This window comes from Anabrus simplex, chromosome 8, assembly GCF_040414725.1.
Source record: "Anabrus simplex isolate iqAnaSimp1 chromosome 8, ASM4041472v1, whole genome shotgun sequence".
Taxonomy (NCBI): Eukaryota; Metazoa; Arthropoda; class Insecta; order Orthoptera; family Tettigoniidae; genus Anabrus; species Anabrus simplex.
Window position 1 is genome coordinate 145984298 of NC_090272.1, and position 26037 is coordinate 146010334.

The 26037-nt window shown below is 37.9% G+C and overlaps 1 protein-coding gene across 3 annotated transcripts in view; it reads left to right on the forward strand.

Annotated features, from left to right (window-relative positions):
• The window catches only part of LOC136878900 (uncharacterized), a 288522-nt gene that overhangs the window by 244983 nt on the left and 17502 nt on the right, over positions 1–26037 (forward strand). For all 3 annotated transcript variants that reach the window (XM_067152493.2, XM_067152492.2, XM_067152494.2), the window contains 3 exons: positions 9277–9355; positions 14323–14457; positions 22901–22964. In XM_067152493.2, coding sequence (XP_067008594.2) covers positions 9277–9355; positions 14323–14457; positions 22901–22964 — 278 coding nt within the window. The remainder of the gene's footprint in view (positions 1–9276; positions 9356–14322; positions 14458–22900; positions 22965–26037) is intronic.

Sequence of the window (26037 nt, forward strand, 5' to 3'; positions counted from 1 at the left end):
TTCATTTCTAGCATTCTTGTATTTTCGTCGTTCATCAATCAGGTCTAGTATCTCCTGAGTTATCCACTGACTCTTAGTTGATCTTTTCTTCCTTCCTAACATTTCTTCAGCAGCCCTACTGATTTCATTTTTCATGACTCTCCACTCTTCCTCTACTGTGTTTCCTTCAGCCTTTTCATTTAGTCCTTGTGCAACATGTTCCTTGAAACAATCCCTCACACTCTTTTCTTTCAACTTGTCTAGATCCCATCTTTTTGCATTCTTTCCTTTCTTCAATTTCTTCAACTTCAGATGGCATTTCATGACCAACAAGTTGTGGTCAGAGTCCACGTCTGCTCCTGGGAAAGTTTTGCAATCCAACACCTGGTTTCTGAATCTCTGCCTAATCATAATGAAGTCTATTTGATACCTTCCAGTGTCTCCAGGTCTCGTCCACGTATACAGCCGTCGTTTGTGGTGTTTGAACCAAGTATTGGCGAGGACTAAATTATGATCAGTGCAGAATTCAACCAGCCGACTTCCTCTTTCGTTCCTTTGTCCCAATCCAAATTCTCCTACTGTGCTACCTTCTCTTCCTTGGCCTACCACTGCATTCCAGTCTCCCATCACAATTAGATTCTCGTCACCTTTAACATATTGTATTAAATCTTCTATCTCCTCATATATTCTTTCAATTTCTTCATCATCCGCTGAACTAGTAGGCATATAGACCTGCACTATTGTGGTGGGCATTGGTTTGGTGTCTATCTTGGCGACAATAATTCTTTCACTATGCTGGTCGTAGTAGCTTATCCGCTGTCCTATTTTCTTATTCATTATTAAACCAACTCCTGCATTTCCCCTGTTTGATTTCGTGTTGATAATTCGGTAGTCGCCTGACCAAAAATCCTGTTCTTCCTGCCAACGTACTTCACTTATACCAACTACATCTAACTTTAGCCTATCCATCTCCCTTTTCAGATTCTCTAACCTACCACAACGATTCAAACTTCTAACATTCCACGCTCCGACTCGTAGAATGTCAGTATCCATCTTCCTGATGATCGCCCCCTCTCGTGTAGTCCCCACCCGGAGATCCGAATGGGGGACTAGTTTACCCCCGGAATATTTACCCGGGAGGAAGCCATCATCAGTACATCCTTCATACAGAGAGAGCTGCATGTCCTCGGGAGGTAGTTACGGCTGTAGTTTCCCGTTGCTTTCAGCCGTGTAGCAGTATCAACACAGCTAAGCCATGTTGAGTATTATTACAAGGCCGTATCAGTCAATCATCTAGACTGCCGCCCTTGCAACTACCGAAAGGCTGCTACCCCCCTTTCGATGAACCATTCGTTAGTCTGGTCTCTCAACAGATACCCATCCGATATGGTTGCACCTGCGGCTCGGCTATCTGCATCATTGGGACACGCAAGCCTCCCCACCGCGGCAAGGTCACATGGTTCGCAGAGGAGGCATGTATTAACTTTTGATATTCCAAGTTTACTTCACTTGGTTTGAGGATTATATTTCTCAGATACTGGTACTTCCTTTCAATTCTGTCCATTTTAAGCACACCTTGTCATGTTTAAAATGACAATATAGTGTGATGTCTGTTACATTAGTAGTAATACTGTACTTCCAATCTATATATATAAAAGAACATGTCCTGACTGACTGACTGATTCATCATCGCCGAGCCAAAACTACTGGACATAACGAAATGAAATTTTGATGATACTAATATATTACAATGTAGGTGCTCGCTAAAGGAGGATTTTTGGATATTCCCTCGCTAAGGGGGTTAAAAAGGGGGTGACATTTTAATATGAGTGTATCTATATGTCAAAACTTTAAAAGTTTACACATGTAAAAATTGGTAATTAGAATCGCCTTTAAGAATAAGGAAACACGTATCCTTTTGTTTTTGGAAAATCCCAACAGGAAGGGTGAAAAAGGGTGAAAAACAGGTTGAATGCCTTTAATGAGGATACTTATATCTAAGAAACTGAAGATATTACAGACATGAAAATTGGTACTTGGGAACTCCTTTAAAAATAAAGAAATATGTATTTTTTGTTTTTGGAAAATCCAATTAATGGGGGGTAGGGGGAGGAATTTTTAAAATGAGTGTATCTATATCTCAAAACTTTAAAAGTTTACAGATGTAAAAATTGGTATTTAGAATCTCCCTTAAAAATAAAGAAACACGTATCGTTTTGTTTTAGGAAAATCCCAATAGGAGGGGTGAAAAAGGGTGAAAAATGGGTTGAATGCCTTTAATGAGGACACTTATATCTCAGAAAATGAAGATATTACAGGCCTGAAAATTGGTATTTGGGATCTCCTTTAAAAATAAATAAACATGTATTTTTGTTTTTGGAAAATCCAATTAATGGGGGTTAAACGGGAGTGACAAACTGGGGTGAATCTTTAGAAAGACTGTATCTATATTATATCTCAGAAACGTAAAATGTTACAGACGTAAAAATTGGTATTTCGAATCTTCTGTAAAACTAAAGAAACATAGGTGATTTGTTTTTGGACACTCCACTTAAGGGGAACTAAAAAATGGATGATATTTTAAAATGAGCATTTCTACAGTATATCACAAAAACTTAACATGTTACAGATGTGAAAAATGGTATTATTTAGCTCTATTACAAATAAAGAAAGATGTGGGTGGGGTGGGGGGGTAAAGATGACTGAAAACGGGGTTGAATTCTTTTAATTACAATACTGATATCTCAAAAACTGAAGAAGTTCCAGACATGAAATTTGGTATTTGGAATCTCCTTTAAAAATAAAGAAATATGTATTTTACGTTTTTGGAAATCCACTTAAGGGGAGGGGGGGGGGGGGGAATTGAAAAATTAGTTGAATTTTTTTGTATGATGACACTATTATCTCAAAAACTAAAGATTTTGCAGACATGAAAATTGGTATTTGGAATCTGCTTTAAAAGTGAAGAAACACGTATTCTTTGAAAATCCAATGAAGGGAGGTGGGGAGGTGAATGAATTGAAGAATTATTTGAATTAATTGTATGAGGATACTTACATCTAATAAAAACTAAAGTTGTTGCAGACGTGAAAATTGGTATTTGGATCTCCTTTAAAAATAAATAAAAAGGTGTTTTTGGGCGGAAATGATCTTGGGGGTGGGGGTAAAAGGTGTTGAATTCCTTTTAAGAGGACACTTATCTCAAAAACTGAAGATGTTAGAGTCATGATATATTTAGAAGATCCTTTACTATTAAAGAAACAAGTATTTTTTGCCGGAAAATTCATTTAAGGAGGGGGAAGTGTGAATTCTTTTTTATGGGGATACTTATATCTCAAAACTGAAGGTAACAGACGTGAACATCGGTATTTGGAATTTCCTTTAAACATAAAGAAACACACCTTCTTTTTTTTGGGGGGGGGAGGGGGTAAATAACTTAACGGCGGTGGGGTGAAAAAGGAGTTTCTTTCCTGGGTTCGTTTTCAAGAGCGATTTTTTCCTTTGGAGAACTTACAGTTAGATTACAGTAGATTCTCCTGGCATATAAATACAAATTTAAACAAATTTTAAATAAACGATAGGAATGATATTGACCGTGCAAGTGTTCACCTCTATAATAAGGTCAATAATGCATGGAAGTATACCATTCGTATCACCAGAAATCCTGCGCGCACTTGCCTACGCGCGACAATGGTGGTGGTCACACTGTCAGCAATTTCAATGGCAGTAGATGTAATTTACCGCCAAGTAGCGGTCTTGCATCTTGCTGTGGGGCCCAGAACATCAATAATAATAATAATAATAATAATAATAATAATAATAATAATAATAATAATAATAATAATAATAATAATAATAATAATGTTCTGGACCGTCGTCAAAATGTGAGGACCGCGCTGGAAACGGGTCCTGGCCGGGTAATGACTACGAATGCAGTCCGGCCGCGGGTTCAGTACCGCCAAGGCACCCAAGAATACACCACGCCGGATCTCCTCATGGATTTGATCCATATTATAAATGCTTATAGGAAAAGATGGCAAAGATTTAGGGACCCAACAGACCGGGTGGAAAACTTGGACTTGCCAGGCTGAGTGACTAAGATGGTTGAGGCACTGGCCTTCTGTCCCCAACTTGGCAGGTTCGATGCTGGCTCAGTCCGGTGGTATTTGGAGGTACTGAAATAGTCAGCCCTGTGTCGGTAGATTTACTGGCATGTAAAAGAACTCATGAGGGACAAAATTCCAGCACCTCGGTGCCTCCGAAAACTGAAAAAGTAGTTAGTGGGACGTAAAGCCAATAACATTATTATTATTTAATACGTGGACTTAGCCCGGGAAGTACGAAACCGATTGCTGGAAAGAAATCAATCAATACTGATCTGCATTTAGGGCAGTCGCCCAGGTGGCAGATTCCCTATCTGTTGTTTTCCTAGCCTTTTCCTAAATGATTTCAAAGAAATTGGAAATTTATTGAACGTCTCCCTTGGTAAGTTATTCCAATCCCTAACTCCCCTTCCTATAAATGAATATTTGCCCCAGTTTGTCCTCTTGAATTCCAACTTTATCTTCATATTATGATCTTTCCTACTTTTATAAACGCCACTCAAACTTATTCGTCTACTAATGTCGTTCCACACCATCTCTCCGCTGACAGTTCGGAACATACCACTTAGTCGAGCAGCTCTTCTTCTTTCTCTCAATTCTTCCCAACCCAAACTTTGCAACATTTTTGTAACACTACTCTTTTGTCGGAAATCACCCAGAACAAATCGAGCTGCTTTTCTTTGGTTTTTTTCCAATTCTTGAATCAGGTAATCCTGGTGAGGGTCCCATACACTGGAACCATACTCTAGTTGGGGTCTTACCAGAGACTTATATGCCCTCTCCTTTACATCCTTACTACAACCCCTAAACACCCTCATAACCATGTGCAGAGATCTGTACCCTTTATTTACAATCCCATTTATGTGGTTACCCCAATGAAGGTCTTTCCTTATATTAACACCTAGATACTTACAATGATCCCCATCAGGAACTTTCACCCCATCAACGCAGTAATTAAAACTGAGAGGACTTTTCCTATTTGTGAAACTCACAACCTGACTTTTAACCCCATTTATCAACATACCATTGCCTGCTGTCCATCTCACAACATTATCGAGGTCACGTTGCAGTTGCTCAGAATCTTGTAAATGATTTACTACTCTATACAGAATAACATCATCCGCAAAAAGCCTTACCTCCGATTCCACTCCTTTACTCATATCATTTATATATATAAGAAAACATAAAGGTCCGATAATACTGCCTTGAGGAATTCCCCTCTTAATTATTACAGGGTCAGATAAAGCTTCACCTACTCTAATTCTCCGAGATCTATTTTCTAGAAATATAGCAACCCATTCAGTCACACAAATTTTGTCTAGTCCAAGTGCACTCATTTTCGCCAGTAGTCTTCCATGATCCACCCTATCAAATGCTTTAGACAGGTCAATCGCAATACAGTCCATTTGACCTCCAGAATCCATGATATCTGCTATATCTTGCTGGAATCCTACAAGTTGAGCTTCAGTGGAATAACCTTTCCTAAAACCGAACTGCCTTCTATCGAACCAGTTATTAATTTCACAGACATGTCTAATATAATAAGAAAGAATGCCTTCCCAAAGCTTACATACAATGCATGTCAAACTTACTGGCCTGTAATTTTCAGCTTTATGTCTATCACCCTTTCCTTTATACACAGGGGCTACAATAGCAACTCTCCATTCATCTGGTATAGCTCCTCCAACCAAACAATAATCAAATAAATACCTCAGATATGGTACTATATCCCAACCCATTGTCTTTAGTATATCCCCAGAAATCTGATCGATTCCAGCTGCTTTTCTAGTTTTCAACTTTTGTATCTTATTGTAAATGTCATTGTTATCATATGTAAATTTAAATACTTCATTGGCCTTAGTCTCCTCCTCTATCTCGACATTTTCCTTGTAACCAACAATCTTTACATACTGCTGACTGAATACTTCTGCCTTTTGAAGATCCTCACATACACACTCCCCTTGTTCATTAATTATTCCTGAAATGTCCTTTTTGGAACCTGTTTCTGCCTTAAAATACCTATACATACCCTTCCATTTTTCACTAAAATTTGTATGACTGCCAATTATGTTTGCCATCATGTTATCCTTAGCTGCCTTCTTTGCTAGATTCAATTTTCTAGTAAGTTCCTTCAATTTCTCCTTACTTCCACAGCCATTTCTAACTCTATTTCTTTCCAGTCTGCACCTCCTTCTTAGTCTCTTTATTTCTCTATTATAATAAGGTGGGTCTTTACCATTCCTTACCTCCCTTAAAGGTACAAACCTGTTTTTGCATTCCTCAACAATTTCTTTAAACCCATCCCAGAGTCTGTTTACATTTTTATTTAATGTTTACCACCGATCATAGTTACTTTTTAGAAACTGCCTCATGCCTGCTTTATCAGCCATATGGTACTGCCTAATAGTCCTACTTTTAAGACCTACCTTTCCATCACATTTATTTTTGACTACGACAAAAACAGCTTCATGATCACTAATACCATCTATTACTTCAGTTTCCCTATAGAGCTCATCTGGTTTTATCAGACCACATCCAGGATATTTTTCCCTCTGGTAGGTTCCATCACTTTCTGAATCAGCTGTCCTTCCCATATTAACTTATTTGCCATTTGTTGGTCATGCTTCCTGTCGTTCGCATTTCCTTCCCAATTGACATCTGGCAAATTCAGATCTCCCACTACAATCACATTTCTTTCCATGTCGTTTCCCACATAGCCGACTATCCTATCAAATAATTCCGAATCCGTGTCAGTGCTACCCTTTCCTGGTCTGTACACTCCAAATATATCAAGTTGCCTATTATCTTTAGAAATGAGCCTTATAACTAGAATTTCATGTGTCTCATCTTTAACTTTTTCGTAACTTACAAATTCTTCTTTCACCAGAATGAATACTCCCCCTCCCACCATTCCTATCCTATCTCTACGATACACACTCCAGTGCCGTGAGAAAATTTCTGCATCCATTATATCATTTCTCAGCCATGATTCAACTATTACAATATCTGGTAAATATATATCTATTAAATTACTTAATTCTATTTCTGTCTTTACAATACTTCTACAGTTCAACACTAACAATTTTATGTCATCCCCACTTGATTTCCAGTTCCCTGTTCCCTTATCACCGCTCCCTAGGCCACCCTGTTTCCCTGAATGTACCTCCCTATTACCCTTCCAAAGAAATTTCCTAACTTATACGTACCACTGCGGTTTAAGTGAAGGCCATCAGAGTGCAGATCCCTATCTCCTACCCACCCATTAGGATCTAGAAATTTCACTCCCAGTTTCCCACATACCCACTCCATAGTCTCATTTAAATCCCCAATCACCCTCCAGTCAGTATCTCTCCTACACCATATTCCACTAAACAATCTCCGCTTTCTTAAACTTCACCCGTGCTGCATTTACCAGATCCCACACATCTCCAAGCAAAAATGAGTTTATAGACATGATAACATTTTGGTATTTTGCTGTGTGAAAGATCAAAAAGATTATTATGTAAATTAATACAGGCCATGAAAGCATTGATTTAAAAATGAGTTTATCAGAGAACTGGGGTTGATGATGAGACATGCCATCTACAAAGACAGATGTAAAATACTGTATATGAAGATGTGGACTTTTATCTTTCTGTGTTTTCTTATTTGTACTTAAATCTTGTTTACATGGCTCTCTCCTTAAACACTGATCTATCATTTTTGTCTATCATTTGTATATGAACTACACTGGCTTATTATCTGGGCTGATGACCTATCAGTTAAACCTCTTAAAATAACAAACTTTTTTTAAAGAAGGAAGCCATACTTTCCAGTGTCAACTTAGTTAAATTTAAACAATTTCAATATAAATTATAACACTATAACATCCTGTAAAAAATACACACTATTATACAAAGAATGACATGTTTCATTCTACAAGAACAGCTTCAGATTCTATCAAATTACTTAAATCGTGCGTATATACATACAATATTGTTTACATTGCATAAACTTGTCAATGATTGAGAGTTTGGTGATAATATGAACAAGTATTAACAAATAGTAATTGTATTAGTATTTAACCATCACCATATTAAATAAATTAAATATTCTGTACTTATCTAGTCTTCTGAAGTGAAGTCCGTTGTCTCCAAGCACTGTTTCAGAACTGAGGTCGTGGAGAGGCTAGTGAAAAGATATTTGACACAGCATACTTTTCCACGGATAGGGGAGGGGAAGCAGGGGAGTAGCCAGGGGAGTGTTGTGGATACTTCATACTGGAGAGGAGAGAGAAGGTTAAATATTTCATCATGATATAAACTAGCATACTTTTCCACAGAGAGGGGAGGGGAAGTAGGGGCGGAGTGAGGGGAGTATTGTGGATACTTCCACATGGAAAAGTATGCTGCACCCGAAAAACTTTCCACTAACCTCTCCATGAACACAGTCTTGAAACATTGTTTGGAGACAACGGACTCCACTTCAGCAGACTAGATAAGTACAGAATATTTCATTTATTTAATACAGTGACGGTTGAATACTAATGATTTGTTTTACGTCGGACCAACACAGATAGGCCTTATGGCAATGATGGAATAGGAAAGGCCTAGGAGTGGGAAGGAAGCGGCCGTGGCCTTAGTTAAGGTACAGCCCCAGCATTTTGCCTGGTGTAAAAATGGGAAACTACAGAAAACCATCTTCGGGGCTGCCGACAGTGGGATTCGAACACACTATCTCCTCGACGCAAGCTCACATTTGCGCCCCCTAACTGCACGGCCAACTCACCCGGTGGTTGAATACTAATACAATAATTATTTAGTAATACTTTTTCATATTATCACCAAACTCTCAATCATTGACAAGTTTATGCAATGTAAACAATGCTGTACAAATATAGGCATGATTTAATGATTTGATAGAATCTGTGGATGTTCTTGTAGAAAGAAACATGTCATTCTTTGTATAATAGTGTGAGGATGTTATGGTGTTATAATTTATATTGAAATTGTGCGTTTGACTGGCTGGAAAGATTTTATATTACAACAATCATCATCATCATCATCATCACCATCATCATCATTGTGTTATCCCCCATTTATCTTATGTATTCCAATTCTCCTTCCTACCCTCCTCTTATCTATTTTAATTTTACTTCCGGTACAATAAACTGTCCGGTTAGTTAAATTATTGAAAGAAATACAAAATGTTTCAGAATCCTGGAGAGCAGAGGAGCGTGACGGCCTACAAGACCGTCTCCTATCAATACAAGAGCAGTGACAAGCAGCAGTCAGGTAATTAGTTCATCAGCACTGTTTGATGATATACTGTATATTAATGTCATAATACACAGGGTTAAATCTGATCACTCAGCACAGACTACCTGAGGTGTACACTAGGCTATAGCTCACTCGGTAGGTCTGCTTATCATACCACTGTAGTATTTGTTAAGTGTCTTTCCTGTTAGAACATTTAGAGTTTAAAAGGAACAGACGATTTTTTTCACTATTTCAAGAAACTGGATTTTGGATATGTATTATTCCAGACCGTTGTTTGAATGGTTAGTGTAGTGGCCTTTGGTTCAGAGGGTTTGGGCTTAATTCTTGGCCACACTGGAGATTTTAGTCATATATGGTTATTTCCTCTGGCTTGGAGACTGGGTATTTGTATTTGTCTCAATACATACCTCTTCATTTACACACAACACATCTCATTGCCAGCCATCACTGAAACACTTAATACTTTAGAATCACCTTTATCTGGATCTTAGTAATTTGAATATCTGGTTATTTGTCTAGCAATGCCATTCCACGCCATCTTTCCACTGATAGAACAGTATTCACAACTACTTCTTGAGTTATGAAAAGACACATGTTGTAAGTTGCGCCACATGGTCATGAGATTTGCAGTACATGATTTTCACTGTAAGATCTGTGTGACAAGAATATTTAACATTTTCATAACAGTACTCTTTTGTTAGATTTATTTATCTATTTTTTTGTATGGGATTTAGTGTTGGGATTGTCCAAGGACATGTTTGGCTTGCCTAGTGCATGTATTTGTATTTTTCCCTTACCCACTCAAATATGCATTGCTAGCCACAGCCAATTTACATTCACAGTCCTAAGAGAACGTTGGATTAACAACAAACATTATTTTAAGTAGCTAAAACAACATACTGAAAAACAAGTTGATTGGATCTGCACTGCAACATAATTTCAAGCATTTAAAATCAACAGATAGTAATGATGTCAGTAAAAATGAAAAACAACTTGGAGAATACCACAGTGGTAATTTTAAGTTGTTTTCTTTATGATGAGGCCTGCTAGGGACCGCAGTCAATTTCAATTCATCCTTCCTTGTTCTTTCTTCTTCCTTCATCATTGCACTATGCTGTATTGATCTCTCCTCAGACCACAGTGGACCAGGTTTCCATTGCATTCTTCCTTAGAATTCTTCCATTTATAAAACTTTCTTTTTAAAAATCTCCCTTTATTAGTTTCCTCTTCTCTTATTTTATTCATTTCTAAATCTTTCTTGACCTCTTGTATCAATCTGTTATCATCCATTCTATAGATATGTCCAAAAAATAGCTATCTCCTTTTTGTTATTCTGTTATATTTTCTATGTTCTGGTATATTTCCCCATTACTTCTTAATTTTCATTGTTCCATTCTCTTCATTGGACCTAAGATTTTTCTCCTTCCTGTTAATCTATAGTTCAAAACTAGGCATTCACTTGCATAAAGACATTCTGGTTTCACTACTGTATTTTAGTGCCTTATTTTAAGACTTTTAGATAAGCATTTCTTGTTATAAAAATTCTTAGTGTTAATTTTAATTATTATAGGACCTATTTTACAAGTATATAGTTTTTTCTGAGTGGACCCTTTGATTAGTTTAGGATCTTTGAGATGAGAAAAATAGACATTATATTATTACTGTGTTTCAATTGTTTGTTTTGTGTAATGTTTTGATAATAGTTGAACATAAGTTTGCATTCTAATCAAGTCATTGGGTTTTGGAACATACTCATTCGCTGAAGAAGAGATTTATGATTCTCGAAGCAAGTATGATGTGAAATAAACACATTTTATTACAGTATATTGAATATTGACCACACAGATTCAAACTACATTTCTTGACTCACTATGAACTGGAGTCAGCAGGTCTAAGTAGTCACTTAGGTAGTGGGTTTCACTGAGGGCTTCACTATGGTGAAGAGCAGTGCACTCTTTTCATGTTCTAGGTAGGATTTGATATTTGTCAGTAAGGCCACCAAAGGAGTCACTCACTTTTGGACGAAGGACATCTGATTACCAATTTGATCAAGCAGATATTTTCTCACTTTTTGCCGGTATACATTTATAAGAACTTATGTAAAAGAAATAATAATACTGCCAGGTGGTACTCCAAATTCGATGCTGTATAGTGCCAGAAAGGTCAGAGGGATAGGAATAATTTGCACAGAATGGGAAGCCAGTATACGGCACTGTAACATTTGTAATCGCTTACTCCATATTCAGGATGTTCATCTACAATATGTAAGGAAGTTACCTGAAGAACAAGATATGGCACTCCATAGACTTGACATACAAAAAGAAAGTCTCCCCCCAAAGATTGACAGAAGAAAACTACTTGAAATTATGAGAAATCGATCCTTTCAGTCACGGTGCCAGTTACCACATAAAGGAAAGGGAGTAGTTTATATTCAGACTGCCCGAAAGCAAACTCCTGGATGACTCATAAATCACTCTGTCCTCTTCTGAATACATAAACGCAGAGAAAATGTCATGCAACCTCACCACAGTCAGATCGGTTCCTGGTAGGTCATTCAGCAGTCCGGCCCTGCGGTGTAGGGGACAACGTGTCTACCTGTCACCCAGCAGCCCCAGGTTCGATTCCTGGCTTGGTCAGGGGTCTTTAATTGTAAATGAATAATATCCCTGGCCTGGGGACTGGGTGTTTGTGTCATCCTTAACGTTCCTTTCCTCACATTCAATACTCTGCACTTCCGCAATTCCACCTACACGCAGGTTCCTATCATATGGTGAAAGTAGTGGCAAAAGATCTACAGAGGTTGACGCCACGGACAAGTATCATTAAAAAAAAAAAAAAAAAAAAAAAGCAAATTTAGCAAAACCCACTGCTGCCAAAATGGCTGCAATGAGACAGAAACCCTTGGACATGTGCTAGGATTCTGCCGGAACACTGAGCTAATGCACAACCATCGCCACCACTGTGCAATGCAAGAACTTTGATTGCTCAATCCATGAGCCAGCACAGGTAAGACGTGCATGAGGAGGTTCACTACATCTTTACCGATGACTCTAATCGGAGGACTGACATCATAGCCATCAACAGAAAGGATAGAAAAGCAATGGTCTTAAATCCCACCATTTGCTTTGAAAGAGACTCAAATCAGGCTAGGGATGTGGACCTAGAAAAGCAAGCTATTTATGTTCTGTGCTTACCTTACCTGCCAGCAAAGTATAAAATACCTATTGATCGGTGGATTGTCAGAGGCCTGCTATTTGGAGCAAGAGGCACCCTTTCTAGTCAGACATCGACCTTTCTACAAATTTTGAAAGTTCCATTCTGTGAAATAGAGAAAATAGTAATACAGATACTGAGCAACTCTCTACAAATCACTTATTTCCATCTATACCTGAGAATGTGAACATTCCTCCCCCACTAACCCTGGAAAAAAAGAAGATAATAACAGCATTAACAATTAAATTTCCACTTTTTGATGTTTTTAAACTCCACCGAAATTGTAACCTGACTGCATTCTGGATCTGAATGGTCACTCTCATTGGGAGACAGATAATTTATTTCTTTACTAAATCTCTCTCTTCACGTGTACTTAAATTTATTTTTTATGCTGTAGCTGGAGACTTCTGAGATTCATAATTAAAATAAATAATTGCACATTAATATAATCTGTGCAACTGTTGAAGATATTATAAGAATACCTCATGATTGCCCTAATGACATGCTTTATGCTCCATGAAATTTCAGAGGCCTGGGCATCATAAGAGCCGAATGGGAAGTGTGCCTTCAAAATTTTAACATTCATTTTGTGAATGATTACTTTGATCCAGTGATGAACTTCTCTCCAGATGTTGAGACTTGGAATCAGAGAAGCAAGAAGCTCTACATCTAGGTTTACCAGTAAATGAGGTCTTTCTGTCAGCCTCTGCCCAGAAATGAGGAATGAGCTTCATCAGAGATCATTTGAAGATTGGTGTCATCTTCCTCACAAAAGCAAAGGCAAAGAGACCTAAAAGAATGATCCCAAGGTAACAGCACAGATGAATGATATGAGAGGTCTTTCATCGTCAAAGTGGACTAAGACAATCAAGATATCATGCATTACATCAGCAGTGAGAGCAGTACCAGTGCATTCGTAGTCTACCATTAAATGTCGCCACCCAGGATGTATTGAACCTGAGACCCTGGGCCATGTGGTAGGCTACTGCTCCAAGGGAGAGTTACAGAAGAACATGCACCAGCACGAGGTTCGTTCATTCATTGCAACAACTCTGCGCAAGGCAAAGTGTTCATGAGGAAGTGCACTGCTTTTCAGGAGATGGATTGACCAGGCGAGCAGATATTTTTGCTATCAACCATAAGAAAAAAGAAATGCCTTCTGGTGAACCCCACCATACACTTTGAGGTTAACTTGGAGCAAGCATTGGTGATGAATGAGGAGAAGAGAGCCATTTACTGCCCATGTGTCTCTCAGTTAAATGAGAGCTATAACACAATTGGACATGCATGGGAAATAAGGAGACTTCTCTTTGGAGCCAGGGGAACTTTGCTTACGGACAAGAGTTCCTATCTTAAGAAGCTGGGCCTCTCGCTGACTAATGTACAATATCTTTCATTCATTATTTTGAAAATTTCTTGAAAATATTAAATCATCATTTATATTCTTGTCATTAGATAATAATGACTCATTATGTTACATTTGATTGATTTATTTATTTATATATATATATTTGGTAGTGGCAAAGTTAAGACTCGTAGTCCTCTCTTACACTTAACCACATCATTGTACAGAAACATTGTAGAGAATATTAAATATTTAAAAAATTAAATTCAAAAATTTTAATTTCTTAAAAAAATTGTATTGTTTTCCAGATCCTTGTGGTCACCCAAAATAACGGCTGGATGTCTCTTTTATTGTTATTAAAAAGTTAACTAACATTTCAAACTGTAGAGTGTCTTTATTAATCTCTTTCTTGATCTAATTTCAGTTCCTATTGTGGACAGCAAAGTCATAACATCAAAGAGTGCTTCAGATGAGAGGTTGCAGCAGAATTTAACCGAGTTAGACAGCTTACTGGTGGACTTACATCAAGCTCAAAAGACTGGATTTGGAAGCCCTCAAGGTAATGTGTGGTGTAGGCCATCACTTTCTGGGCGACGTCTATAAGAAAATCAACTACAGTCGAAATTGGTTATAACGACCCCGAAGGGACCGTCAATGGAGGTCGTTATAACCGACAGTTGTACAAACTGGTTATTTTTTCACTTCCTAAAAATGTCATATCTGCAAGTTTTAGGCCTCACACTCACATGGTTTGTTAAAAGAATTAAGGTAAACTACAAAAACGTTACTGAAATACATAGTCTACTGTATTTATAGCACAGTACAATATTTGTGGAGTAGGACTGCGAGGAATTTCATTGGCATTCGCTTGAAGAGTAGGTTCATTGATTACATGTTCTTTGCTGCTTAAACCATCATAGTAAAGATTCTTCAATATCTTCGTGCTCAGATGATCTGGCTCGCTTGACTTTTTAAGATTTTCTTCAAAAATAGACTTCTTTTTTGTCTGTCTGTCTTTCAAATTGTAGAAATCATTCAGTGTGATACATCCAATTCCTTTGCAAGGCTGACATTTGTTTCCCCATTTTCTAATCGCAATATTGTGTGTGACATTTTTTCATTATTAAACACTTTCATTTTCTTTTGCATCATCTTCACAGGAATACCTGCCTTGTCTATTTAACAGATTGATTTGAAATCTACAATAATTATACAATATGTCATAATAAGCAACATTGTACTAAGCGATTTTTTAAATGCAGTATTTATATAGGATTTAGACGGGACTGATAGATTTTGCCATTATATCCAGTACGTCGTTAAAGGTGATGTCGCTATAAACGGTTTCGACTGTAGTTTCATATTTATAAATTAATATATAAAATACAGTGGCGTGCGGTGAACATCATTACCTCAGCTGCAAAAAAGATTTTTTAATATAAACAATCATAGCCCCACTACACTCTCTTAAGTCAACATTACCATTTTATAAGGCTGCATTTTTCGTGGAAAGGTCTACCTGAGAAAGATCTTTCAAGAATATTTTCAACCACATGCTCGCACATACTTCCAAATTGATATTCACTGCAGTGACGACACCATCATAACTTAATCTATGGCAGATTTTAAACACTGTACTTACAGTTTCATCCGGTGATGCTTCGTGGCAGTACAGTCAAGGTTTTCACAAAAATATGCTGGGACTATTTGTTTTTTACTTAAAAAGCCTAATATAAACTAATCGGCATAATTTAACTGGTATTTTACTGTTGCTGAAGTTTTACAGTTTCACTTGCATACTGAGTGTACATGCATCAACGACAAACGAGGGAAAATATTTGTTACGACGTATAACACACGTTATATTAATGAAGAATGGCATAGAACTCGTGAAACCTTCACCTATAATCCAAGAGGAACACTGCAAAAATTCACTATATACCACCACCGCAGACAACTATTTGCGCTTAACTCTGTGTTCATGCTGGGTAATCTAAATATTTTTCTGCAGCTATCGGAACACATATTTTACATGTGCCATGAATGAATTGCTCAAAAAACTGTATACATGCCAAAACCCAAGACTAAAATATATTCTTCTATATTACAATTTATTTCATATACTGGCTCTATTTTTATTAGCAAGACGATGTGCAAGTGGCTATACTGTTAAGATGTTAATATTTTTCTTGCAGTTTCTAGTGTGTGGCCCTGAAGACTTTGAGTGTCAATAGTATTAAAACTAACACCCCTCACCTAAGCTAGCTGGCCTGTCGCCGTAAATTGCTGTCGGGGGAGGGGCCACAGCTCAGCCTCAAGGAAGCTTCAAGTGCATGTGTCACCCAAGCAACCTTAAATTTCGCTGGGGGTAGCTCTCTATCACGCCGGCAAGGAAACCCAGCCCACTGGAGAAGCTGAACTGCAGTAGTGCGAGCGGATTATCGAGACAGCTGTACTTGGCTTGGCTTAGATGTTCACAATTTTTTAAACATTAAGCATTCTAAGGAATAATTAGAAAATGTTAATACAAAGTTCTTTACCCCAGCAGCGCTGAGGTAGATGGGGTTCAGTGCTCGCCACTGATAAAATATGTATATCCCTATCATACCCATTTTACATAAAGAAGAAGAAACTTGATGTATCCATTACCAGAAGATAAAGTGCACTGTTCTCACTGTACCTCACCAGAGATGGATCTGACCTGAGCTAATTGCAACATCAATTTATTTACTATTACCTCAGTCCCCTATGAATCTGTCAGAGTCCATCTTTTATGTTTATTCCTACCTTTTTCTGGATGCCTGCCTTTTATGGACATTCAGATATAATCAAATGTCTTTTTTATGGTATTGACTTGAATATTTTTTAACTTTCTTTATATCAGATATGATACATATTTGTTTCCCTTTTGTAAAAAGACAAAAACAAAAAAAACACAGAAGGGTTTTCTTCTAAACTCTACCATCTTATTTCATAACACAAGAAAATAAAAATCTACCAGACCTTGGGAACTTTCATTCTTTTACTTCTAAAAAATGGATATTATGTTTACTGTATATACAGTAAAACCTTGGATTGCAAGCAATTTGGTCTGTGAGTATTTATCAAGACGAGCAAAAATCTTTAATGAACTCTAATTTGATAAACGAGTGAGGTTTTGCACTGTGAGAAGTAATGATCTGTCTGCTGAGTATCATATAACCACAACTGAGTCAATCGTTTCCCCTCCCCCATCTCTCTCACTTTGAGACTGTGGATAATAATCTTCTCCCATGCTCGAGTTTTGCTTGCATAGTCAACATCCATATGATCATGTACGTACTGTACTGAACTGTATACATCAGCATTGTAATCACGTGTGTGCATGAAGTATTTTTTAAATTTTTTGTGTCCAAGTGTAGTGAGTGTTATGTAGAAACTTTATTACAGAATGGTCTTATGAAGAAAACAGTAGAAAAGGAAAGAGGTAACAAGAAGGAGATGATTACTGTGGAAGTTATAAAGGAAACAGAACAATGTATGTGTGTGACTAATATTGCAAGGTTTTATACAGTGTCTAAATCAGCTATTCATACAATATTAAAGAAAAAAAAAAGGAATCTAGATGTAGCAAAATGTACCATGAGAGTATCAAAGCAATGGCCACATGCTCTAGAAAATGTACAAAAGTTGCTTCTCGTATTGATAAATGAGAAGCAACTAGCAGGTAATACTGTGACTGAAAACTTAATCTGTGGACGGCAAAGATGTACGCTGACCTTGTAAGTAAACTCCTATGAAAATCAACAGAAAACAAAGATGACTTCAAAGCAAGAAGGGGATCATTTGATAAATTTAAAAGGAGCATTGCGATGTACTGAGAGGCTGTGAATTTGGATGCTACGGCAGCTGAAACATTTGCTGCTGACATCCAGAAGCTCATGGTTTCCAAAGATAGGCCTATATGTTAGACATGTCAATACACCTGAAGGCATTTGAATCTTTAGAAAAGTACCAGCAAGGCGAGTTAGTTTCATTAATTAAATTTTGTAAGAATTTACTGTATAATTTTTGTCTTGAAAGCAATTGCAATTACTCTCCAACTGACTTGCTAAGCCTAATGTTAGAGAAGATTATTCTGTCAGGGTTATCTCCCTTAGCCTTTAGCAGTCCCCTGCCACATCTGCAAGGCAGCAGCTTCCTGTTGAATTTATGTGTCATTTTCTACACAAAGGCTTCAACAAGGCCCTTAAGGGTGAACTCCTCTGCCCACAGCTATTGGTTCTCCCTTAGTTTGTCAGCTTTGGTAATGGACGCCCAAACTTTGGCCGAACAGTCGCAGGTAGTACTGTCTACCGTCGCATACAGTAGCAGGATGTACCTGACCTGACGTGGAATGGAGACAAATATCATATAATCCACGTCTATGCTCCACAATCAGGATGTTCAAATGAAGAAAAAGAAGCCTTCCTATCCAACTTGGAAGAACATATGGATTGTGAAAATTTGGTCGTAATGGGAGATTTTAATGCTCAGGTTGGATCAGACAGACTGGGCTATGAATCCTCCCTGCATCCTCGTGGAATGGGGAATAGGACAACAGAGGGTGAACATCATCTAGAACTTTGTATGAGGAACAATATAGTTGTAACACTTGGTTCAAGAAAAGGGACACACATAAGATCACAAGATATAGTTGGAACGATCAATATGGAACTGTGATTGATTATACACTCATTGACCAAGAAGTTTGGAAGATTGTAAATGATGTCAAAGTAATTCCTAGTGAAAATTTGGATGGAGACCCCAGGCTGTTGGTTACAGATATCACAAAGAGAAGACCTCCTAAAGTCTACAACAACAAAACACACCAAAAATAAAAACTTGGGGACTTTCTGAACCAAGGGTGACAGAAATGTTTCGAGAAAATGTTTGGAAGATGTTACCAAAAGATCTGAGATCTGAAAATGAGGAATGGGATAAGCTAAGGAGAGTATTGGTGAAGACAGCTGAGAGAGTATGTGGAAGGCAGAGCCAAATAAGAACATCCAAAGAAACAGCATGATGGGATGAGGCTGTAAAAGCTGCCGTCAAAGCTAGAAATGGTGCAAGAAGAGCTTTGTCCCGTGCCAGAGTGCGAGGAAATCCAAGTGAAATTGAGGATAAACTATCATTTTACAGAGAAAAAAGATTACAGTTCAAAAGAATAGTTGGCAATGAGAAAAGGAAATGCAAAGAAGATCTTACCAATAGAACAGGGCAAGATAAACACAAGAAGCTCCTGTATAGCATTGTTAAAAACAAAAGAAATGATAATACTACTATCAACACAGTAGAGCTCCAAATCGGAGAGGTAACTAGAAATGAAAATGAAATATTACAAGAGTTTAGAAGATATTTCAATCACCTACTGAGCTGTAATACAACTGACAACACACAAGATGACCCTCTAAACCCTATAAATTATAATGTAGAAAGTTTGAACTTGTAAAATGAAAAACAACAAGTCTGCAGGATTGGATGAGTTCAGTGTGGACATGATCAAAGCACTTGGAGAACCTGGAACACCAAGGTTGTACAGAATACTAAATAAAATTTGGGATGGAAATGAAATCCCCAGTGACTGGAGGCAAGGAGTGATTATTCCATTATTTAAGAAAGGTGACCGAAAGAAGTGTAGCAACTATAGAGGCAAAATCCTTCTATCTGTATATGTACTGTATGTTGGGTATTCAGCCTGAAGGCTGGTTTGATCCTCCATAGCTCTGCCAACAGGTGTCATAAACAGCCTGGAGAGAAAAATCAGAAAATTTTTTGAACCTAAACTTGAGGAAGAACAACATGGATTTAGAGCGAAGAGATCAACGCTGGATCTCATTTTTTCGACAAGAATGCTCTTTGAAAAATACTGAGATAAGAATAGAATGGTTATAGTTGTATTCTTGGATATTGAGAAGGCATTGCTGAAATGGCCTGCATATATATGTATGTACACGGTGGCGCACGATAAGTCACCCGATTGAATTTTGATCCTACAAGTATACTATTGGGACAATAGCATTCAAATTGTGCGCTCAACGTCGTGCAGTTCATGGAAATTACTCCAGATGTCGTTATGAGTTCATCGCTTCCATTTTGAGTCCGCCATTTTAGTTTGCCGCGATGACGGACAAAGGACTGTTGACAGTCGCACAAAAGACGAAAGATTGTGTTACTGTTCGCGGCGACGAACAATGTTACATTGACACAGAAGGTTTCGTGCTCATTTCGGCACACGGCGGGCTCCCAGCCCACAGAAAATATGCAGGTTACATCACAAATTTGCAGGTACAGGATCTGTTTTGGAGTGTAAGTGGTAAAATGCACGTACCGTACGTTTGCCGCAAAACATTGAAGCAGTTCGAGTGACTTTGACTCGTAGTCCAAGTAAATCAACAAGAAGAGCCAGTGCCGAGTTGGGAATTTCACGCCGATCTGTACAAAGAATTATTCAATCCGAGCTTCGCTTGTATTCATACAAGATGACTGTGGCGCATAAGCTTACTGTGAGAGATACAGAGCGAAGGCTACAGTTTGCAAGGTGGGCAATCGAGCAAGACCAAGAGGCAGTGCTGCACAACACATGGTTTTCGGACGAAGCTTATTTTTACGTGAACGGTGTTGTGAACAAACAGAACGTTCGATTTTGGGCACGTGAACCTCCGCGAATAATCCACACGAAAGACACCTACGGGGAGAAAGTGTGCGTGTGGGTCGCGATGTCAAGCCATGGAATCACCGGTCCGTTTTTCTTCGATGCTACAGTAACCGGTGAACACTATTTAGACATGCTGCGAAACCAGTTCTTTCCTCAACTCATGGCCGCAGGTCTTCCATTGCAGACACAATGGTTAATGCAGGATGGAGCACGCCCCCATACTGCCAAAGTTGTGTTTGATTTCCTACACGAAAGACTTGGCCTTAGGGTATTGTCACACAGATTTCCAGAACGTTATGAAGGATGAGGAATGTGGCCGCCTCACAGCCCGGACATTAACCCATGTGACTTCTTCCTTTGGGGGTTCCTTAAAGAGAAGGTGTACCACAGAAAACTCGAAATGCAGTGCAACTTAGGGCCATCATTGTGGAGTTATGCCGCGCCATTCCAGAAGATTTGTGTCGGAGAGTCGTCACAAATGCACGTGTGTGACTTGAAGAAGTTGTAAAACAAAACGGCAGTCATATTGAACATGTGATTCATTAGGTTGTATTTTCAAGCTGTATTCTTTACTTCTACATCAATAAATTACAAATCTTGTCAACAACAAATGTGTTATTCATAAAACAAATCAGGTGACTTATCGTGCGCCACCCTGTATGTATGTTCAGTCTGTCAGCGATACCGCTGGTGAGTTCCTCAACAGCTCTGCCATCAGCTGTCATAGATGGCCTAGGCATCACTGAAGAGGTGTACTAGGGAAATGAGGAGTGAGGTAGTTTCCCATTGCTTTTTGTGTCCTCCTTTGTAAATAGTTTTGTCCTCTTTGTAACTATTTACATCTGGTCACCCTACATCTTCACGAGTTCATTCCTTACTCTTTACATCTGTTGCTCGATGCCTGCCTTTCAGAAACCAGGAATTAATATGTGATAAGGGTTGAAAACATGCAAAGGAGGCCCAATGAGCTTGAAGATCATCAGTGTGCTCATAGCCTTCATTTGTAGAGAAGCTCTCATTCATCTGAAAATAAATCCTCTAGGAAAATGCACTACTATAAGTTCCAACCAGCTTTTGATTCTAATATAACGATCCTCAAGGTTTAGCATCAACTATACAAGATGGCAGCACTAGACTGGAGGAATTAAATTATGATGTCAATGACCGTAACTAAGAATTTAAAATAGTGGAAGGCCTGGTTTTGAAATACTTATAAATAGGCTTTGGAAGTTTATGATCTGAAGAAGTACAAAATATTCAAGCAAATACTCTAAAAACTAGGTAAATATGTCCAAAGAAAGGTAAAATATGACTTACAGAATTTAATGACAGGTAGCAAATATGAGAGTATTACTAATATTAAACATCTTAAATACCAAAAAGTGATTGGTGATAATAAAGCAGACAGATTAAATCATACAAACTGACAGAGCTATAGTACGTTAAAACCTTCAATATGCATTCACATTAAATTGTTTTACTGTTGCTACTTTAACTTCAGACACTTTACAAAATATAATTGTTTTGTCAGTACTAAAAATAATCTCTTCATCGAACTCTTTTTCACATTTTACACCTTCACTGTACTTCACTTTAGGCATGATAGAGTTCACTGTAGTATTAGAAGTGTGACAAATCTGTTGAAATTTGTTAGCGGTAAAAGGGGAAGTAGGCTGTAACAGGATCCATCAAGGATGAACTAGGTGAAAGAAAACATGGAATATTCTTGTTTGCTAATTACGTCTGAGCTAAATATATCTACTGAAATGACATCTTCCTAATTGAGACGTCTGTACAGCAGCTCTTTCTTGGAATCAGGTCTTCTAAACCTGCGATCTCTCTCTTCTGGGAAAAGAAAGAAAAGTATGCCTTCTACAGTATTTGGAAATCCTGTGTTCAAAACTTGACGCAGGCAACACATACCTTGTTAAAAAAAATGATATCTCAATGTAAGCAAAAGTGCTCGAATATGACCGTATATCATTACAATGAGCAGAATATGACTGAAGCAATGAAAATGGCCAAAATATGCATTTATAAGCAACATAAACTTGCTTTAAATGGGGTCAGGGACCCATCATTCACACTTATTTTTCAGATTCGTTATAAAATGAGCTCAGGAAAGAAATATGACTTTTCTGTAACATCCAAACCTTAGTTATAAAATATGTGTATAGGGACTGTTGCAGTCCTGGAGGTCTACCTAATTGTGTTCTGTACCATTGCTGAAATGCCCAGCATATATATAATTTACCTTTATTGTTTGAGAACGTTCAATTCTCTGCTGCCCATAATAAAATGTTTGAAACTGTTTTATTTTTTCTAGGTGGTTCAACTACCACTACCACTAGGACCGAGGTTGTGACAAGTGGTGTAGATCCAGGGCTTCTGTGAGTATTACCTTCAAGTATAATTTTGGACTATGTAGTTAATAATAATTATTCCTCATTTTCTTTTCTTTTCATTTCTCTTTTGCCAGTGGTTTAACAGTGTTAGGTTTTTGGTTATGGTGGGATGGGAAAGAACTAGTATGGCAAAGTAAGCAGCTGTGGCATTAGTTAAGGTACAACTCCAGCATTTTCCTTGTATGAAAATGAGGAAATCATTTTCAGGGCTAATGTTGGGACTTGAACCTACCATCTCCCAAATGCAAACTCAAAGCTACACGAACTGATCCATGTAGCCAACTTGCTACGCGATTTGTTATTTTTAAGTTCTCAGTAAGAGTGAAAAGGCATGCATAATCTACATAATCTATATTTTATATGATACTATTAACATTACAAAAGAAGGAAAAGATATATTTAGAAATCTTTTAGATATGATGTGAGACTGAAGGAATAAAAATAAAGAGGCAATATCAAGAACATAAGGTACTGAGGACAGCTAAAGAAGAAAGAAAATTACACAAAGAAAAAGGAAAACTGGATGTATGGTATATGTAAAATTACCATGAGAATGGAGGGGAAAGTCCACAACATTTAGTATATAAGGAAAAAGGATATAAGGCAGAAGAATACAAAAAAGATAACTTATTCAGGTCTGTGAAGTAAGCCTTAGATTCTTCTTGAATTTTTTGTTAACCAAAAGGTTTTAAAAATCAATAACTGAAATGAGGTTTATAATAATTCTATAATAATAATAATAATAATAATAATAATAATAATAATAATGAAAATGAAAATGAAAACCTACAACCTGTTTTCCAGTCATTGACCGGGTCAGGGATGTAATGAATGAATCACATATAGGCTATTAGTACGATGGGGTCGCCACTCCCAAAGTGATATTTAGTAATGACTGATCGATGCGATGAAATGAGAATGGAGAGTGTTGCTGGAATGTAAGTTGACAGGGAAAACCGGAGTACCCGGAGAAAAACCTGTCCCTCCTCCACTTTGTCCAGCACAAATCTCACATGGAGTGACCGGGATTTGAACCACGGTATCCAGCGGTGAGAGGCCGACGCGTTGCTGTCTGAGCCACGGAGGCTCTAATAATAATAATAATAATATATAAAACATATAATATTTATATAAATAAAGAGGCAAGATCATGAACAGAATATATATAATATAGGCCTATATAATATATTATATTATATTAATTTTTTTTTTTTTTACAAGCGAATGGACCACTAAGTATCATGCTACAACTTCATTTCTTTCTCTTCGTGTGGAGTTTTCTCTGTATCCAATACTCCTTCATGAGTTCGCTGGCCTGCTTCCGTTGTCCATCTGTCCAGGCTCTTCTGGTTTTCTCAGTTCTTCTTGCGGCTTGAACACCTTCCAAATTCTTCACTGTGTTCCTAAACATATTTCTTTCTAACAGCTGGACTTCCAAGATGCTTAACCTTTCCATCTCTTTCTTTGTTTCCTTAATCCATGCTGTAGTAGTCTTTTTTCTCCAGAAGAAATCAAGTATCTGTTTGGTAAGTCTGTTTGCGTTCATTCTGTACAGATGTCCAAGAAATCCCAGCCTCCTTTTCTTCATGGTCTCTGAGATTTCTTCCACCTTCTGGTAAACTTCTTTGTTGTTCTGAAGTCTCCATGTGTTTTCAGTTTGGACAGCTCCCATAATTTTTCTGAGGATTCTTCTTTCCAGGACCTCTAGCTTCTTCAGCTTGTAGTTCATGGACAGGCATTCACTGGCATACAGGCATTCTGTTTTGACCACTGTGTTGTAATGTTTTAATTTGGAATTCAGGATAAGCACTTCTAATTGTAGATGTTTTTTTGTCAAGCTCTCTCCATTTTTGAGATCCGATCATCCACTGCAGCTTTTTCTAGTCCATTCTCCTGTCTCACCAAGGTACTTGAACTTCTTGACCCTTTCTATCCGTCCTATCTCTATTTCCAGGAATTTTGGTCCATCTTTGATGTTTGTCATGAATTTGGTCTTTTCTGCTGAAATCCTCAGTCCTGTTTGGCTGGTGTTTCTTTCCAAGAGGTTAATCTGGATAGTTGCGACCTTTGGACTTTCTGATAGTATAGCAGTCGTCAGCTAAAGCCAAGTAGTTGACTTTAATCCCTCCTGATTTTCTCCCTAGACAGATCAGGATTTTCCCTCGATGTTCAGGTTCTGAGTTCCATATTGTCACTGTCTTTTCTAGGACACAGTTAAATAGGAGTGGGGATAGTCCATCCCCTTGCCTCAAGCCTGTCTTGATTTCAAATGATTGTGAGAGATGTCCGAAGAATTTTACCTTGGAGGTTGTGCCTGTTAGGGTCTCTTTGATTGTATTTGCCAGTTTGGTTTTGACTCCAGATTCCCTAATGATCGTATCCAAAGTCTCTCTGTCCACCGAATCAAAGGCTTTTTTGAAGTCTATAAATGACACCACAATTTTCTTACCACTCTACATTCTGTGGTGGAGTATTGACTTCAGGTTGAATATTTGTTCGATACAGGAGCAGCCTTGCCTAAACCCTGCTTGGTATTCCCCTAGTTGTTGGTCCAGACTCGCCTCTATTCTATTAAGAAGCAGTTTTGAGAGGATTTTATAGGCGATCGGGAGGAGGGCACACCCCTATAGTTGTTGACATCCTGTTTGTCCCCTTTCTTATGCAGCGGATGGATGAGTGTTGTTTTCCATTCTTCTGGGATTGTCTCCTTCTCCCAGATTTCCTTGATGATTTGGTGAAGATCATCTAAGATTTCTGGTTCTGTCCATTTCAACATTTCTGCCATTATCGAGTCCTCTCCACGTGCCGTATTGTTTTGAGGTTTTCAAAGGCTTCCTTGACTTTTTCCTTTATTGGTGGTTCATCATCTTCTGAGTTCTCTGGTATGTTTGGAAATTCTAGTTTGGAGGTTGAGGAAGGACAATTCAAGAGATTATGAAAGTATCTGGCTAATATCTCACAGTTTTCTTGGTTGTTCAGTCCGATTTTACCCTGTTCGTTTCTGAAGCTCAAACTTGGCGCTTGGTATCCTTTGAGTTTGCTCTTGAAGGTCTGATAA